Source organism: Henckelia pumila, chromosome 2 (genome assembly GCF_033568475.1).
Source record: "Henckelia pumila isolate YLH828 chromosome 2, ASM3356847v2, whole genome shotgun sequence".
In the NCBI taxonomy this organism is placed as follows: domain Eukaryota; kingdom Viridiplantae; phylum Streptophyta; class Magnoliopsida; order Lamiales; family Gesneriaceae; genus Henckelia; species Henckelia pumila.
In genome coordinates, this window is record NC_133121.1 from 151,021,701 (window position 1) to 151,041,261 (window position 19,561).

At 36.5% G+C, this 19,561-nt stretch overlaps 1 protein-coding gene across 1 annotated transcript; it reads right to left on the reverse strand.

Moving 5' to 3' along the window:
* Nucleotides 1-2,768: 2,768 nt before the first annotated feature.
* Nucleotides 2,769-5,234, reverse strand: LOC140878690 (uncharacterized). The gene has a single exon (XM_073282305.1). It carries the CDS (start codon nt 5,232-5,234, stop codon nt 2,769-2,771), a length of 2,466 nt encoding a protein of 821 aa, XP_073138406.1.
* Between the last annotated feature and the right edge of the window lie 14,327 nt (nt 5,235-19,561).

Below are 19,561 nucleotides of genomic sequence, written 5' to 3' on the forward strand. Positions count from 1 at the left end.
TCATGTTTGCTGATCTCAAATAACCTTTCTTCCACTTTGCGTCAACATTATATGACAACTACAAATAACAAAAGCGAGAATACATTAGAAATTAATAACATAATAATATTAAATATATCCTATATTTTAATACATGATAAATTACTTACATTAACCGAATCCCATATCAATTCTTTAACATCTATTGGAACTTGCTTCCATGTCTTGTAAGAAATCTTGACCTTTTCCCGTGCAACCACGCCAATGTAACTCTGCATTCCAATAGCAGCTTCTCCAACTGGCTGTCCCAGTTTGTTGAATGCAACATCCTTTTTAATTCCTTTAACTCTTTGTATTGCAAGACTATCCATTTTTGTGCGACCTCTAGGAGTTCTAGTGGTGTCGGTGTCAGCAGAATCCAACCCAGTGTTAACACACCAACTCTCTCTAGTGGTAGCATATTCTACTTTTTCTTTACCCTTGCCCAACTTTGCGTCTGAAATAGTGGCAGCATATTCTAATTTCTCTTTACCCTTTCCCATTTTTTCTTCTTTCACTAATATTTATTGTTTGCAATTGTAGAGGGCAGAACCAACTTCACTAATCTGATTCTGCAAAAAATTTAATCTGCCATTAGCAAAGTGAGTGATTCTAACAAAAAGTTTTAACAAGACTGAAGTTAATAGAATCTATGAGACGAATGGCACATAACAGATAGATTTAACATCAATATAAGATGAAAAAGATACTCACAGATGAATACTAAATGTATAGCAGTAATATAAATGAAAGCATGCATGCACGCAGCTGAACAAAATTTAATCTTGTTTTTTAGTTTGAATTGTACCCGTCGGTTTGCTATACTATATTTTGTTATTTATTATTGGCATACCTAGATATCAATCAATACAAGCATATTTAAATTTAATGTGTTAAACTTTATTCAATATTTCACAGACACGCAAAATGTGTGAGTTTGAAGGTAGTGTTATACAAATGTTAAATCTCTTATATTAAAACTACAGAGATAAGCTGGGACATTTCCCTGCTCAACTTATCTCCACTCAGCTGTCATCGATCCATGCAATATACAAAGTATTACTGTGGGGCCTTGCCAATCATCTAAGGGCTTGTCCCGAAGGATATATGGATATCCACATTAAAAGAAAAAAACCAAAATTACATTAATTTAGGGAAAACCAACGAGTATGCAACATTACTGATATAAACTACAGAGATAAGCCATTCACAAAAATAAAGATACTCACAGATGAATACACTATCCCTACGAGCTCAAGAAAACCTGGGAGTAAAGGAACTTTGTCGATGGCCTGTTTTCAAATCAAAGACAGTGGACAGAAATTAAAGATGAATTAAACCGTTAAATCAATTAAAATATATAGAAATACAAGCACTGATAAGTATTCGCTAGTTCAAACCAGATTTAGCCCCAAAAAAGCAGAAAAAACTTTGAAACAGCAGACGCTAATCAGGAACTGCTTTGCTTCGTTGGGCAGCTTTATATTTGTTCTCCAACAGCTTTTCAGAAGCCAAAACCTACAGCAAATACAAGCACTGATAAGTATTCGCTAGTTGTCGAAATCTTTCCTGTAAACTTTTATGCATTATGTAATCACAAATAAATGCATTGTCTAGAAATGAGAAAGAAATATAGGCAACAACAAAAAATAAGAACAATTCATGTAAGATAGAAGTACTCTCAATATCCAAGAACTACTAATTTGCCATTGTTCGATTACTGAATGTCAAAAAATATCTGATCATAACTAACAATGTCAAACAAGCATCTTCAAAGCGTAAATAACATCTCAATGTAAATTTTTTACAAACTCATCTCAAATGTGAAACTTAAGTACTTAATTATTTTAAACCCAAATCCCATCACAGTCTTCACGAATGCATGGTTCATTGTCATCTGCAACATCAACATCCATTGGTGCTAACCCTCTGCTAGAAGACTGATAATGCATTGCAGTTTCTTCCAACTCTTCACCCTTTGTGTATTCAAAGTACTCCCTACTTGGAGTCGCAAGTACAACACTCCATAAAGGTTCTTCAGGAGCTTCAATGTAAAAAACTTGCTTCGCTTGGCTCGCTAAAATAAATGAATCAAATTTGTATCCAATTCTATGGAGGTTGACCAACGTGAATCCAAGATCATCTACCTTGATACCATTACTATTCTCCACCCAATTACATTTAAACATCGGAATTTGAAATTTGTGGTAATCAACCACCCATATTTCTTGTATTACTCCATAAAAAACCATATCTGACACGATAGGATGTTTATCCTTTGCACTAGAAACTTGCATTGTCTTTGCAACTAAGCTGACTCCGGAGTTTTGAACAACTCGCATATCATCACGCTCTCTTGTAGCATAAGTAACCCCATCAATCAAATAACTAGAGTACTTTAAGACTTGCTTGGAAGGTCCACGGGCCATCCACTTTAATCTTTCGGATACTTGATAAGTGGAATGATCATCAACACGTGCAACCTATATTATTTATGTGATAACTTATTATTTATGCACAGTCATGATAATAAATGTACGCCAATTGTGATAATAAATGAACTCACACGATCAAGCAACCAGGTACCAAACGTTCGGTTATGCTCATCCTGTAACCACCTCTTGGACTTAGCCCTTTGTGGAAATCTTTCATTCAAATATGTCATGTGTTCCCTATTCAAATTATTATTACGAGTAAGGAAACATGTAGATTTAAGAAAACTTAATGAACATATTAGTAAGTGGAAGAAATTACTCAATATAGCGATCAGTGTCAACATCATTTTCCAATACATAACGATGTGCTTGTTGCAACTCATCCTCAGCAATGGATTGCACAATTGCAGCCGACAAAGGTTTAGTAAGTTCTATTTGTCGATGACTTGTAGGGATCCCAATTGTGTGCAAACTACCAAGATAGTCTGAGCAAAATTCAACCGCCTCTTCAGCAATATAACATTCAGCCATGCAACCTTCCGGTCTATTGCGATTTCGCACATAACCTTTCAAAATCTTCATGTATCTTTCAAAGGGATACATGTACCTATACCAAACTGGGCCACATAATTTCACCTCTCGCACAAGATGAACTGTTAAATGAATCATTATGTCAAAAAACGAAGGTGGAAAATGCTTTTCAAGTAAACACAATATGATCACAATCTCTCTCTGCAGCTCATCCAACTTTGAGGGATCCATCACTTTATTACATAGCTCATTGAAGAAGAAGCACAAACGAGTGATAGAGTCTCTGACATGTTTGGGCAAGACACCACGTATGGCCACTGGAAGTAATTGCTGCATTAAAGTGTGGTAGTCGTGTGACTTAAGGCCAACAAGTTTCAAGTCCTTCATCGAAACAAAGTTTTTAACGTTGGATGAGTAACATGTAGGTAATTGCATTCCACACAAAGAATTCAAAATCTTTCTTTTCTCATCTTTTGTAAGTGTATAACATGCTGCTGGCAGAAAAGATTTCTTCTCCCCCATCACTGGAGCCAAATCTGTCCTCAAATTCATTTCAGCAAGGTCTAATCTAGCTGCAATTCCATCCTTTGTTTTGCCCGGAATGTCAAGCAACGTACCGAGAAGACTTTCACAGACGTTCTTTTCTATATGCATCACATCAAGAACATGTCTAACATATAGATGTTTCCAATACTCAAGTTCAAAGAAAATTGATTTCTTTTTGAAGGATGGTTTTACATCATCTTTCGTGGACTGAATCTTCTTTCTCATTTTCCCCCAATGACAATGAATTTCATTGACTTTTTTTAACACTTCATCGCCACTCAATGGTTTGGGTGCAGGGTTGAACTCTTGGTACCCATTAAATGCCTTTCTTTGCCTTCGATAAGGATGATTTGCAGGTAGAAACCTTCTATGGCCTGTGTACGACATTTTCCTGCTATGTTTCAACCTTGTTGAATATGTTTCTTCACCACAAATCGGACATGCGTGATATCCTTTCACAATACATCCTGACATGTTTCCATATGCAGGAAAGTCATTGATGGTCCACAGCAAGACAGCTCTGAGCGAGAAGGTTTCTTGTCTATATGCATCATATGCTTCAACACCTGTATCCCATAGGAATTTCAAGTCATCGATTAGAGGTGCTAAGTAAACATCGATATCATTTCCTGGTTGTTTGGGACCAGAAATCAACATTGTGAGCATCATAAATTTTCTCTTCATACACAACCACGGGGGAAGATTGTAAGTGATCATTAAAACTGGCCAACAACTATATGTAGAACTCATCATACCATGGGGATTGATCCCGTCAGCTGAAATGGCCAATCTAAGATTTCTTGAATCAGCAGCAAAATTTGGCCACTTGTGATCTACTAATTTCCAAGAAGGTGCATCAGCTGGATGGCGTAAGTATCCGTCATTAAGTCTTTTATCAGCATGCCAAGTCAGCTCCTTGGAAAACTCCTTATTCCGAAACATTCGTACAAATCTCGGAATTGGAGGGAAGTACCATAGAACCTTTGCAGGAACTCCTTCCTTTATCGTATCTTTTTGGCCCATCTTCCACCTTGACATCCCACAAGTAGGACAACTGTTCATATCCTCATACTCCTTCCGGTATAAGATGCAATCATTAGGGCAAGCATGGATTTTCTCATAAGTAATCCCTAATGCACACAAGCTTTTCTTTGCATCGTAGAAAGATAAAGGCAATTCGTTGTCATCTGGAAGCATTTCTCCTAACAAATTGAGTAGGTCGGTGCAACTTTTGTCACTCCAACTATATTTGGCTTTCAAGTTGAATAATTTTACAACTGCAGATAACCTTGTAAATTTACTGCATCCAGGATATAAAGGTTTCTCAGCATCTTCAAGTAGATTTTTGAATGTGGTTGGATTCTCAGCATAACTATCAAATGCAGCATGTACCATATCTATTGGTTCCTCGTTGTCAAACTTTGGTACATCTTCCCTTTCTTGATCATGATCATTATTTGAGTTCTTCATCGCAGACCTTTCACCATGCCATATCCAAGTATGATATGTCAAATCTATACCATTAGAATACATGTGTGCCCTTATAGTCTCTACCTTTTTCTTCTTCAGATTACCACATTTTGTACATGGACAAGATATTGCTTCCCGATCCTCGGCATTTTTTATTGCAAATTTCAAGAAATACTCTACTCCATGCTCATATTCCCTTGATAACCGAGACTTTGACATCCATTCTTTGTCCATTCTTTTAGTAAGTAACACTATAGAGAATAAAAGATATAATGTTAATATGTATATTTTCAAGCTGATGATAACCAAGACTTTGGCATCCATTCTTTGTCAATTTCAGGGGACGCAAAGCACATCATTGGCAATTTCAGGGAACTTCTTAAAGAGCTTTAGTATTTTCTGATTCTGATTTTTATACATATCATTGGCAATTTCAGGGAACGCAAAACAAATAATCCATCTTCTGTTTCACCAATTGAGCAGCATATTCATTTAAATAGAAAACAAATAATTACATAGGTTAGCCAAACATTAACTAGAATAGCCATCAGCTGGAGTTGGTAGTAATTTGGTGAGAAAAATGAGGTATAACTCAAAGATCATCACCAAAAAAAAAACAAAAAGGCTGTTATGCCAATTTAAAACAGTTGCCTTGCATGTTCAGGCATAATATATTCTACGGTTTTTATCATGTCAGCATGAACCAGAAAATAAATAAGCATCCACATTTAAACTACAAAATAAAGAATTAAAAAATAATTTTAATAGTCAGTTTAATGGTCAGCAACTTTGATTTTTATGACCATAAATTTGCATGGTCATGGATCACTCATTTTCATGGAGTACACTTTTGGTGGAAAATGAAAAGAGTAATTCTCAGGTGTACCCAAAAGATGGAAACTTCTAATATGCTTTGATGCCACACCTTCTAGCATGTTCTCTCAGATGATGAATACTAATCAAGCACGCAACTAATAAATTGTCTACAAGTTCTTGTAGAAATCTGAATCTCAGACAGCTAAGTATTATCAGAGGCAGCTTAGAAAGCAATATTTTTACATCAACCAAAAATACACCCCCGGAATAAAACCATTAATTGTGTAAAGAACTCTAAAATGTGCCACCATGCCCTCCAAAAATGAGATAAAGCGATTCAAGATAATGGTGAACTTGGAACATTTGAGTTGGTAAACACAAAACTATGATCGATACGTACCTAAATATTAACAAAGTTGACAGAAAAAATCAGTTCATATCGGAGGAAATTCTGGCACCTTCAGTGAGACCACCATCAACAATCATTTCGACACAAACTTGATGTAGCTCCTTGTACATTCTCTCCCACTTCCGAATCATTTCAGCAGATCGTTGTCGCTCGCATTTCAGCCTTTCTAATTCGACTTCAGAAGCCACTGAAGAACCTTGACGCTGTAACGGGGAAACAAAAGTGAGAAATGTCGAGTGATCTTTACCTCCACAGTTCATTTTGATAGCATATGCTTGCTATATATATCACGCAGCTAGATGAAAATATGAGGAAATGTAATTAGAAAGCAGAATTAGAAAGGCTGAAAAGCGAGCGACAACGAATATTGAAAATGTATGCAGAAAGATTTTCAACTCAGAATATTGAAAATGTATGCAGAAAGATTTTCAACTCAAAGCAGCAGAAGAAAAACTATATCGAAGATATGTAAAAATCAAACCGCAAACATCAATTCAATTCCTTGACCTACATGTACGATCCAATTTAAAAAAAATAAATCAGATGTTAAAGCAAGCAATAAAGAGGAAACTTCCATCAAGAGAAATCCAAACCTCTAGTTCTTTAATTTGATTCTCCATCGTTTGAACACTAATGTACGGAGAGTCTACGAAATGGTCAGAATTGTCGAGAGGACTGAGATAAACGTCAACATTCGCACCAAAAATTTGATTTTTATGACCATAAATTTGATTTTTAATCACATTTCGACAAAAAATAATTGACCAGGTTCCAGGAGAAGAAAATGAGTCAAGAACTTTGATTTTTATGACCATAAATTTGATTTTTAATCACATTTTGTACCTGGAAATCCATAAATCATTTCATCATTATCATCTGTTGTACAAGTTTTCCTAGACCATCTTTCTAGGCACATAAACTCATGAAAGGGTGAAGAATCTGTGACATATGAAGGCATCTTAGAGCAGTAGATTGATATTTTGCATAGTGGGAACATATATTTTAAACAAAAATGTATATGAAACTTTAGCTACAGCAAACCTTGTGGTTTTGATAATTCCAATGACAATCAATCCTCAATTCTTACCAAAGAAAATGCAGATTCAGTAACTCTTGACTTTCTGGGGGTTGCTTTTTCAAATTCTGCGGCAATATGACAGTGAGCAGCTCTGGTTTTTTAGCACGAAGAGCTCCTCTGATTACGGCAATATTAGTACATGAAGCTCCTGATGTATAAAAATGATTTTTCTGCAGAAAAAGAATATGGTTTTCAAGTCACTGTTAAGAGATTTTATCGAACGAGAACTGTACAACAACAAGTCCTTGTGCTCTGCAAGTGCTGCTTCAAGTGTTGGAAACTTCGAAAAAATATTAGTTGAAAGCCATAAAATCTGGAGCAGTATGCACACTGATCGAGCTTCTCCCAGATTCAAGCCGATCAAAGTGCGATAAAATCATTAGGACCTCTCATATAACATCAAGTAAAAAGTGATTTTTCTTGACAATGAAAATCAAAGTTTTATCAATTTCAACACCTATATCTTAGGACAACCACTTTTCTATCGGATTTATGAGTTCTAAACATAAATTATACAAGACATAGACATGTTTTAACAAGTTCAACAGCTTGTGATACATAGGGTAGCATAGACTAATCCCCAAAATAACTTAGCATCGTAAAATGCAAGTTCAATCATATCTGATCATAACTTGGGATATGCCAATATGTAATACACTCATACCAAAGATGAAGTATATTAACCAATCTGAAAGGTTATACGATCATATTATTATTCATAATATCATCCCAATTGGTGAAGATTAAAACTGAAAGAAAACAAGTTATTTCACAGCTCATAAATCACAAGATATTCATGCATCATTCAGATGAAGAACTCCAGTAATTACATTTACTACACAACATCACAAGTACAAATCCTTATGTAAATCACCAACCTAACCAAGAAGTGGAGTACTTTCCAAACTCTGTCGCTACTCTGCTATGGCATGGCTTTCTAATTCATTCACATTTACCACGAAATTGGCAGGAAGGGAATCAAAAAAATCTAGAGAATACTGCGAGGCCTCACATCTATGTCGTTGGAATCATTTTCCTCTGCCCAGCTTGAGATTCCCCTTCCTATTGGCAATTAAATATCGACCTGAAAAAATAATGCCAGAGATCCTTAAAAGATTCCATAAAAGAACAGAAAAGTGGAAATGAAAAAAATTAAAAACACAGGCTTCCGCATACTTTGAGGAAACCATGAAAATGCGACAAGAGTAAAATTCTCAAACAGATAGAAGGCATTCTACTCACCAAATTCTTGCCAGCACTTGCGTAGGATTTGCGACTCTTGGAGGTGAGTCCCGTGTGGGTATACGCATATAAACCCAAGTTGGAAGGAAATTAGTCCATTTCCTCCCACCCCAGGTGAATCCAGACTTGAAGAAGCTGGGATTAGCAGGCCATAGCCGTGGCGGTAAAGTTGCCTTCGCCGTGGCTTCGCGACTCTTGGAGGTTGTTCCCTCAAGAAATAAAATAAGCCGATGAAATCGATTGCAAATTTAGAGCTCCTGGAGAAGGCTTGTCGGAGATCACTTCAAAATTCGTCTAAGAATCGAGCAAAATTGACATGGGATTTTCAATTGAAAGAGAGAAAAGGAGAAAAGCTAGGGATCACACGCGAGAAGAGAAGGAATCGGGAAGCTTTTGATTTGGGGATCGGATCTGGTTAATATGATTTATTTAATGATTTATTTTAAATAAAAATAATACATTTTCTACAACATTATTTAAAAGGGGTTGTTATACATGAAAAAAAAACGCTAATAGACAACGCTTTTAAAAGCGTTGTCTTTGACCCCAAAAAAATGCTATTCCACAACGCTTTGTAAATAAAGCGTTGTCTTTCTTAAATAAAAAACATATAACGACAACGCTTTTAGTAAAAAGCGTTGTCTTTCAAAAAATTACAACACTTTTCACTAAAAGCGTTGTCTTTTAGGGGTTGTGTTTGTGCATTTTTCTTGTAGTGTTAAACGGTCAACTCAAAATTCTATAACTCATATTCACAAGTCGAAGTCTTAATCGATCGGATCTTAATAAGATGAAAAATCGCATCGAATTTACTGTTTTCGGAAGAAGCTAAGATGAATCTCGAGCTGGGTGTTTCGAACATATCTCTTTCGTACGTGCTTGAAATCAAACGGTTATTTGTTATTTTGTTTCTATGGAAAGCTACGAAAAATGGATACAACTTTCATGTTCATCACTTAACTCAGAAATCAATGAAGCAAGAGCTATTAAAAAAACATGATTACTGAAATCCAAATCGGAGTGCTGAAATCAGTAGACCCCAAAAATGCAGCAGAGCTCAAACTAGTAGAGGTGGCTGCTGTCTGAAACCAGTAGACAACTAGCAGCTGCTACAACCAATAGAGCCCCAAAACCTGTAGAAGTTAAGGAAAATGTACGACAGCGCGAATATGAACGTTTAATGTCTGAAACCATACAGAAATTTTCCCAAAAAAACATATTCTTTTATCTGACGTTAATATCATTATTGGGGACCATATACTTTGAAAATCAAATAAGAAATAAAAATACTATAGATTTAACATTGATTTTTGGTTTTATGAAAAACTATATAATTTTAGTCATATGTATGTATCTTTTTGCGATTTTGGTATCTTATATAGTCAAATTTTTGTCTTAGTACTCTATCATCTTTATTTTTTTAAAATAAAAGATAGTCATTTTTTTTAACATGGAGCTGATGTGACACTGATACAATAGTGACGTCGTTAGGGATGTGAACGAGACGGATTTGAGATGGGCTTAACCAAACTTGGGACGCGTCCTGCCGCACCTTGGACCTGCCTTGGAAACCTGACAGTCCAATGGCAAAAATTTATGTAGTTTTTAAATTTTAGTCTTTGTACAATAAAAAATTTTAAAAATTAATAAATCGTTGACCAACTTTATATTAGTAATATTCAGAAGAAATATTTATCACATATTAAAATATGTTAATTTATATTTGACTCATAAAAAAATAAAAACTACAAAACACATCACTTCAACCATAAAATAGGAAAAATAGTTTTTTTGATCCAAAAACTTGTCTTTTTTTGGTTTTGGTCCATTAAATTTTCAAAGTTTGAATTTGGAAAACTAACTTATAATTTTCAGTTATTTTGGTCCAACGGACGACAAGACACCAGAAAATGTTGACGTTCCATCGAAAAATACTGACGTGGCACCGAAAAATTCTGACATGCCAAGCTGTCACGTCAGCAATTGAACCAAAATAACCGAAAATTAAAAGTTATTTAGTGTACCAAAATTTAGTAGCCCATACCACGTTTTACAACATTTAATGGTAAAACATGATTAAGGGATTCCAATATAAATCTAAATTAACCAAGTGATTAATCGGATAAAAAATGTGAAATCAGGGCTTCAAAACCATCAAACAGATAAAAAATTTCAAAGTGGGTTCGGTCAGTTGAATATCGTAAGCAAAAAGTGAGTTCGGAGCTTCCGAAGGTTAGGCCATGAGCATTAGTGAAGTGTCGTCAACGTTTGGACACGTAGATGCATACATAGGATCAGAGCTTCCAAAGTTGATATCGGAGATTCCGATCAGGATGATTCGGAACGTGGCTTGCATGTAGAGGTCGGAGCTTTTGATCATCGCCTATAAATAGGTCATCTGAAAATCAGATTTCTTGCCAATTCACAACATTTTCCTCTCTTGCCTTGAGTTCTTTGGGGTGTTTCCAGCCATAGAATCAAGGGTCGGGCAATAGCGAGAAGCTTCCAGAGAAGCTGCGGATCGGTGCTCAGGAGTTGGAGCCTTCAACAGCAAAGGCTGAAGACGGACGCATATATAGTCCGAGATCCCTAGTTGTATTAGAGAGTATCTAGTGACTTAGTTAAGGATTTTAGACCAGCTTTAATCATATGATAATTGATGGCTTGTAGTTTTGGACCCTAGATTGGTATTGTTAAGACTGCCTTAGTGAGGTACATAAGTACTGACTGAGATTGCCAGTAAGTATGCATGCTTATATGTTGCATTTGATGTGACACAATCCATGTTTTACTGCTTTTTATATTATGTTGCATCTCCATATTCATGTTGAGTTGAATCTCCTTCTAAATAGCCAGATGAGTAGGGTCGCTCAAACCTATGTTCTTGTTATATTGTTGGACACCGGGAGATGTCGTGATTACAAAGAATGATGTTACGGTGATCCTTGTTGAGTGTGTGGATGTACCCAGCGGAGTTGATCCCAGATGGTACTATACGTTCATTGGCTCCTAGACTGAGCAGGACGTTACAGTTCACCAGTACCCCGTCATTTGCATGTATCATAGTAGGTTTGTATACTCGTGCATATGTTCTTGGCGTATTTCCCTCATGTCCTTGTATTGTGTTTTCTTGGATATCCCATTCATTAGGACATGGCTCAGATTGGGCGAGGCTAGTGGTTCGAGGCAGGGTTGAGTGTGGACTAGTGGCCATTGCATTGTACTTCTTCTTCAGGGTTGTTTCAGTAGGTTTTGATATTATTTTTGATTTGGTTGTATAACGTTATTGCTACTTTGGGTTTTTAGTCATCGATTGTATGTATAATGCCAGTTTGGGTTGTTAACTAGTTTTATTTCCTCTATTTGATTATTGTTTTAGTTATCTCTAATTGAATGCTCAATAAGTGAATTAGTATGTGATACGGGATGAGTTTCTACATTTATGATATCAGAGCATGATTGATATTTGAGATTTAGTAATGCACTTTTGGGTTTTGATGAGCGTTACTTCTTTCAGATAGCTGGTATAGATGACGAGAGTCACTGAAGTGTGGGTCGTAGGGGAGATGGTGATGCTCCTAGACGTCACCATGATCACCACCATCACCGCGAGGATAGACGTCATTTTGAGATGCGCATGTTCCTCCAGATAGGACCAAAGCCTTTGGCAGGAGGAGAGACTTCGGACGTTGCAGAGAATTGGTTGGAGATAATGGAAGGCTGCTTCCGTGCTTTTGACTGCTCTGAGGAGCAGAAGATGGAGGAGACCACCTTTCTATTAAAGGGTAGTGCCCGCAAGTGGTGGAGATCCATGTCTGCACAATTACTCCAGGAGCACGGAAGGTTCTGTAGGCTGATTTTCGTAGGGTTCTTGAAATTGCACTTTCCTCAAGTCCTAGCTCTATCAAGCAAAGTCTATGGAGTTACTCAATCTGAAGCAGGGGTCCATGTCTTTTGACAAGTATCAATAGAAGTTTATTTGATCTTCTACTATTTTTCTTGCATCTTGGCGCCAACTCTGAGTCAAAGTATGATCACTTCCTGTAGGGTCTAAATCATGAGATCTATGACCGAGTCATTGTATGTGATGACCCCACTTCTTATGAGGGTTTAGTGAACCGTGCAGATAGATAGAGACCAGTGTTAACCGCATGAAGTTGTTTCAGTCTTCCCGACCTGCTAGTTCACTTTCCTCGTACACAATTATTCAAAAAACAGGCCTCTGCATCTTCTTCCTTTGGTTTTGATGGTGTGTTACGATTTTGGAAGACGAAGAGGGAAGGCTGTTTTGAGCACTGTGGGAGGAAGCACCCATCTAATGAGTGACACCGCGTATCTGGAGCTTGTTTCATCTTTGGTGATATAGGCCACATGAAGAAGGATTGTCATACCTGAGGTAGGTCAGATAGTGCTTCTGGTTCTCAAGCCACAGTCCAGCGGTGCCCTTAGAGTGCATCTCATGTCCGTCTACTTTGCGCCCCGGATTTCAGGGGAAAGTTTTTGCACTCAACCATGAGCAAGCTAATGTCGAGAGTGAGCGCATGATTTCAGGTACATTTAGCTTATGTGTTATACCTTCTTTTGTATTGATTGACACTGTTGCATCCCATTCGTTCATTGCTGCATGATTTGACATGATATTTAGGTTTCTTACATTTCCTTAAACGTCCTTTGAGGGTCATCATTTGTGTGCCAACTTGATGGTTTTAGCGATGGATGACTTTGACTGCATCATCGGGATTGACCTCTAACTACCTACCGAGCCACAGTGGATTGCTACAAGAGATTTGTCCAGTTTCTTCCTGAGGATGGTGATACTTTATTTTTCTATGATGAGAGAGCGCGACCCCCCGATGCCGATTGTATCTACTCTGAAAGTCCATCGTACTTTAGCGTCTGGCGGGGAAGGTGATAAGTGCATTTTGTGTACATATTTTGGTGTTATTTATTTATTTATTTTGCATGCATTAATAGTGTTTTATAAGTTTTATTCATTATTTATTGCATGTGTGTGCATTTCACTCTCCTGGTTGATTTTTGTAAAAATATTGAAGAAATCGTGATTTTTGGAGCAAGAGAAGTGCCGAGAGAGTGAATTACAGAGCAGCAATGGTCAAAAATCTATTTTTAATGATAAAGAGATCCAAATCCGATCTCCAACGTTCACAATCAATTCAAGATGTTTTGAAGATGCTGTCCAAATTTCGGCTCGATCCGATGGAAAGAACTTGAGATATGATTTTTTCAAGAAAACTGCGCGCTGGAACATATGTATGCACGGACCCATGCACGGAGGTGGCACGGGGTCCGAACATGTCGCGAGGAAAAAAATAATTTGAGGCCGAGGGCACCCGGAGGTGGGCACGGACCCTTATCGAGGGTCCGTGCATGTCACAGAATAAGAAAAATAAAATTTTGGAAATTAAAATTTTTAACTTTTCGGGATTTATTTTATGGACTTTCAAAGACATATAAATAAGAGAGTTCAGAACGTGATTAAGGGGAGACAATCGCACGCAAAGATTGTGAGGCGGCTAGGGCGGAGGCTTGGAGATTGAAGAACGTTCCATTCGAGTTTTTCTTCCTTTTTTCTTTAGATTATTAAACTTTTGTTGAATATTGTTTTCGTTACTTTGAGTATTTTTTTTTCAACCAAGACCGCGAGATTGGGTTATACAATTTTATGTTGAATATTTGGATGTTTATTTAGGATTTTTGGATTTTTGTTAATATTATTGATTGTTGGATTTAAATTCTGTCTTCTGAATAACTTGATCAACTATTTACTTGCTTGTTAATTGATTCCTAGTCGACAGAGGAAGAATTGATTTCGATCGCTCCAATAATTGGCATATGGTTAAACCGACTATAAATAGTATTCGGTTTCAGTATGCGATTTTAGGTGAAAACTGAATTATCACAAATATTGAATGCATTCATGTTTGATTAGAATTATGAAAAGACTGTTAAACAAGATAGGATAATTCGCCGTGATTTAAGATTAAATTTGGATCCTAGATTTTCCACTTATTTGCATAATTTGTTTGTTACCTGCGTGTGTCTTGGTTGTCTCGTTTTAATTAATTTTATCTTCAGTTATTTTAATTCTTATTTCTTAAGCATTTTTTATTTTTAAATTCTTATTTTAATTCAATTCAAAATCCTTTTTATTATTTTGTCTAGATTAAGTTAAATAATTAATTCTTGAGAATTGACTACAGTTTTTGTGGGATCGATACTTGGACTCATTGTCCACTTACTATAACTTGACCTGGTACGCTTGCCAGTAATTATTTTTAATACCAAATTAAGCGGTCAAGTTTTTGGCGTCGTTACCGGGAACTGTTTAGTTAATATTAGGATAGATTATTTGCTTGAGTCTAGACTTATTTTTATTATTATTACTATTATTTTCCTTTTTTATTTAATTATTTATTTTACCTTGTGAGGTACTTGGAGATGGTTAATCGACGGGTATTCACAAATTTTACCCAACAGCTCGCATGCGAAGATGAGACAAAAGTGAATTTTGATGATGAAGAGGAATATCAGTTCATGCCGAGTGTTGTTGGAGTGACGAGCTTTCAATGTCAATATCACGTAAGTTTGAGGGCGTAGGAAATCAAGACCCATACGTAGATTCGTATGATTCTTACTATGGGCGGCAACTGCTCTTTGCTGGTTGCTTTTGTATAGTCGGGCTATAGATTATAACTTTAGCGCTGACTTGGAAGCAACCCATATTTTATCTATTTTTGTTATTTTCTTTTCTATTATTATTATTATTATTATTATTATTATTATTATTATTATTATTATTATTATTTATTTATTTATTCACGGCCTTACCCGTTGCCTTTATATGTGCAGTATGTTGCCCCGTTAAGCAAAGTTGTTGTTGGAGTTTTACAACCGAAGAAAGAGGACGAATCAAAAATCAGGGGAGTGTTATTTTTGTTTTCATTGTGTTTTTGTTCGTCTTGCATTCATTTGTTCGTTTTGTATTCTGTTCATTGTTTCTAAAGCATTGAGGGCAATGCTTTGAATAAGTATGGGGGAGGGTAGTGTAGTGTTTATGTTTTTATTTGTGTTGTGTTTGTGTTGTATTCGTAATCGTTTTGTGTCTTTGCATCTCTTTTTTTGTGTGTGTTTGTTTGCATGTGTGTTGAGTAGGATAATGAATGGGAGCCAATGATGATATGAAGTTATGATTTTTGTGAAATTTTTTTGTTTTTGCCCTTGACTCGACATGAAAAACTGTGGGTTGAACCGTGAATACTTTAAGTACTCATGTTAGACCAGTGAAGTGTAGCGAAAAAATTGATGATGTTTGTGTCTGTTTGACCATTGCACGACACTAGGTGTTTAGTGATCTTAATTGTGTCATGTGAATTCTATGATCCTCTAAAATTTTCACTTATGATCTTGAGCGCACGAAAATTTTTGAAAAAATGACATAGAATTTTTTTTTTTGAAACACTCAACTCCATCCGGGTCATGAACAAGGAATTGAAATCCTAATTACCTTGTCTTTGGCTAAGTCTGCGGAATAAATGGGGTTGCAAATTTATAAAAATTAAAAATTTAATTTTTGAAAACCAATTTCATCCGGGCCTGAAAAGGGATTGAAATCCTAATTACCGATCCATGGCTAAGTTTTCGGGTTAAATGGGATTGTCGCTACATTCGGGCTATAGACGAGGGGATTAAAATTCGAATCCTATCACAATTATAGCTAAGTTTGCGGGTAATTATTGGGGATTAAAAATGTCGGGTGCAAAATCCGACGGTGCGTAAAAATAATCTCAAGGAAGGTGTGTTTGTTAGAGGTAATTTGAAGGAATGGATGCATGCGAGTGACTCTTGCACTGATGTGTTCTTAGGTCGCAAAACAGTCTTAAGATGGATTCTTTTTAAGTTGCATGTAGTTGAAATAACATTGCACTCACACACGTTCACGTTAAACCGAGGGTGTGTTGTGAACGATTGAGAGCATTCGTGTTTTTTAGTTCATATAGAACTTCTTTGAGGCTATTTATCCCATGAATTTTCCCTATATTGTTTTTGTTGTGTGTTCGTAGCATTTTCTGTCTTGCTCGAGGGCGAGCAAGATTTAAGTATGGGGGAGTTGATAAGTGCATTTTGTGTGCATATTTTGGTGTTGTTTATATATTTATTTTGCATGCATTAATAGTGTTTTATAAGTTTTATTCATTATTTATTGCATGTGTGTGAATTTCACTCTCCTGGTTGATTTTTAAAAATATTGAAGAAATCGTGAATTTTGGAGCAAGAGAAGTGCCGAGAGAGTGAATTACGGTGCAACAATGATAAAAAATCTATTTTTAATGCTAAAAAAATCCAAATCCGATCTTCACTGTTCACAATTAAGTTCTAGATGTTTTGAAGCTTCTGTCCAAATTTCAGCTCGATCCAACGGCTAGAACTTGAGATATGATATTTTCAAGAAAACTGCGCGCTGGCACATATGTATGCACGGACCCATGCACGGAGGTGGCACGGGGTCCGGGCATGTCGCGAGGAAAAAAATAATTTGAGGCCGAGGGCACTCGGAGGTGGGCACGGACCCTTATCTAGGGTTCGTGCATGTCGCGGAATCAGAAAAATAAAATTTCAAAAATTAAAATTCTTAACTTTCCAGGATTTATTTTATGGGCTTTCAAAGACATATAAATTAGAGAGTTCAGAACGTGATTAAGGGGGGACAATCGCACGCAGAGATTGTGAGGCGGCTAGGGCAGAGGCTTGGAGATTGAAATACGTTTCATTCGAGTTTTTCTTCCTTTCTTCTTTAGATTATTAAACTTTTGTTGAATATTTTTTTCGTTACTTTGAGTAGTTTTTCTTCAACCAAGACCGCGAGATTGGGCCAGACAATTTTATGTTGAATATTTGGATGTTTATTTAGGATTTTTGAATTTTTGTTAATATTATTGATTGTTGGATTTAAATTATGTCTTGTGAATAACTTGATCAACTATTTACGTTCTTGTTAATTGATTCCAAGTCGACAGAGGAGGAATTGATTTTGATCGCTCCAATAATTGACATATGGTTAAACCGACTATAAATATTATTCGGTTTCAGTATGCGGTTTTAGGTGAAAACTGAATTATCACAAATATTGAATGCATTCATGTTTGATTAGAATTATGAAAATTAATCTGTCATAACTTGAATAGGTTTAACATGTTCTAGAAATAGACTGTTAAACAAGATAGGATAATTCGCCGTGATTTAAGATTAAATTTGGATCCTAGATTTGCCACTTGTTTGCATAATTTGTTTGGTACCTGCGTGTGTCTTTATTGTCTCATTTTAATTAATTTTATCTTCAGTTATTTTAATTCTTATTTCTTAATAAGTTTTTATTTTTAAATTCTTATTTTAATTCAATTCAAAATCCTTTTTATTATTCTGTCTAGATTAAGTTAAATAATTAATTCTTGATAATTGACTACGGTTCCTGTGGGATCGATACTTGGACTCATTGTCCATTTACTATAACTTGACCGGGTACGCTTGCGAGTAATTATTTTTAATACCGAATTAAGCGGTCAAAATGATACCTTATCTATGTCGTGGATGCATCCTCAGACAGTTTGGATGGACATACCAGTGGTCCAAGAGTTTCCGGATGTATTTTCTAATGCAATTCAAGGGTTACCTCTTGTACGTGAGGTAGAGTTTGGTATTGAGTTGATGCCAGGAACATCACTGATATCTCGAGCATCTTATCATCTAGAACCTTCATAGATGAGAGGGTAAAAACAGAAGTTTCAAGATCTGCCAGACAAGAGTTATATCCAACCGAGTGTGTACCTTGGGGAGCCCCATTCTTGTTTGTAAAAAAGAAGAATGGTTCGATGCGCCTTTGCATTGACTAAAGACAGCAGAATCAGGTAATAGTTAGGAGCAAGTATCCTCTGTCGCGCATAGACGGAATGTTTGACCAGCTTCAGGGGACTTCTGTGTACTCCAAGATTGATATAAGGTTTGGATATCATCATTTGCGGGTACGAGACGAGGATATTCTGAAGACAGCTTTTCATACTAGGTATGGTCACTATGAGTTTTTAGTGATTCCTTTTGGTTTGAAAAATACGCATGTTGTCTTTATGGATTTGATGAACAGAGTTTTCCGAGATTACTTGGACAAGTTTGTGGTAGTGTTAATCGATGACATCTTGATCTACTCGCACAACATTGACGAGCATGTCTACCATCTCCGTACAGTTTTGCAGATTTTTTGAGAGAAGCAGTTGTATGCCAAACTCAGTAAGTGTGAGTTTTGGATTGACCGAGTTGTCTTCCTTGGTCATGCGATCTCTAAGGATGGAGTTTCAGTTGATCCTAGTAAGACAGAAGCAATTTTGAATTGGTCACGACCTTTGACGATTTCAGAGATCCGAATTTTCTTGGGTCTGGAGGGTTATTAACGTCTCTTTATTGATAATTTCTCGCAGATACTAGACCGTTGACCCAGTTAACGAAAAAAGATGCTCCTTTCATTTGGTCTATCGATTTTGAGGATAGTTTTCGCGAATTGTGATGACGTTTGATGATAGCTCCTGTTTTAGCATTGTCGTCTACATTTGGTGGCCTTGTGGTCTACACTGATGCATTGCTTCAGGGTTTGGCTTGCATTTTGACTTAGAATGGGCAGTAATCGCATATGCCTCTAGACAGCTGAAGACTCATGAGGAGAATTATCCCGTACATGATTTAGAGCTGGCAGCTATTGTCTTCACCCTAAAGATTTGGAGGTATTACTTGTACGGCGAGAGGTTCGAGATCTTTTCGGACCAAATGAGTTTGAAGTCCCTATTCACGCAGGTAGAGTTGAATATAAGGCAACATCGTTGGATGGATCTATTGAAGGATTATGATTGTGGGATCAAGTACTATCCAGGTTCTTCGAATGAAGCACCAGTGTGATTTCTAGAGTGGTACAGGAATGTTGTTCCCTTGGGTTTTACCTTCTGTCACAAGAAG

What these genes read in the sequence shown, in the direction of transcription:
- LOC140878690 (XM_073282305.1), bottom strand. Translation starts at nt 5,234, where the DNA reads ATGGACAAAGAATGGATGTCAAAGTCTCGGTTATCAAGGGAATATGAG.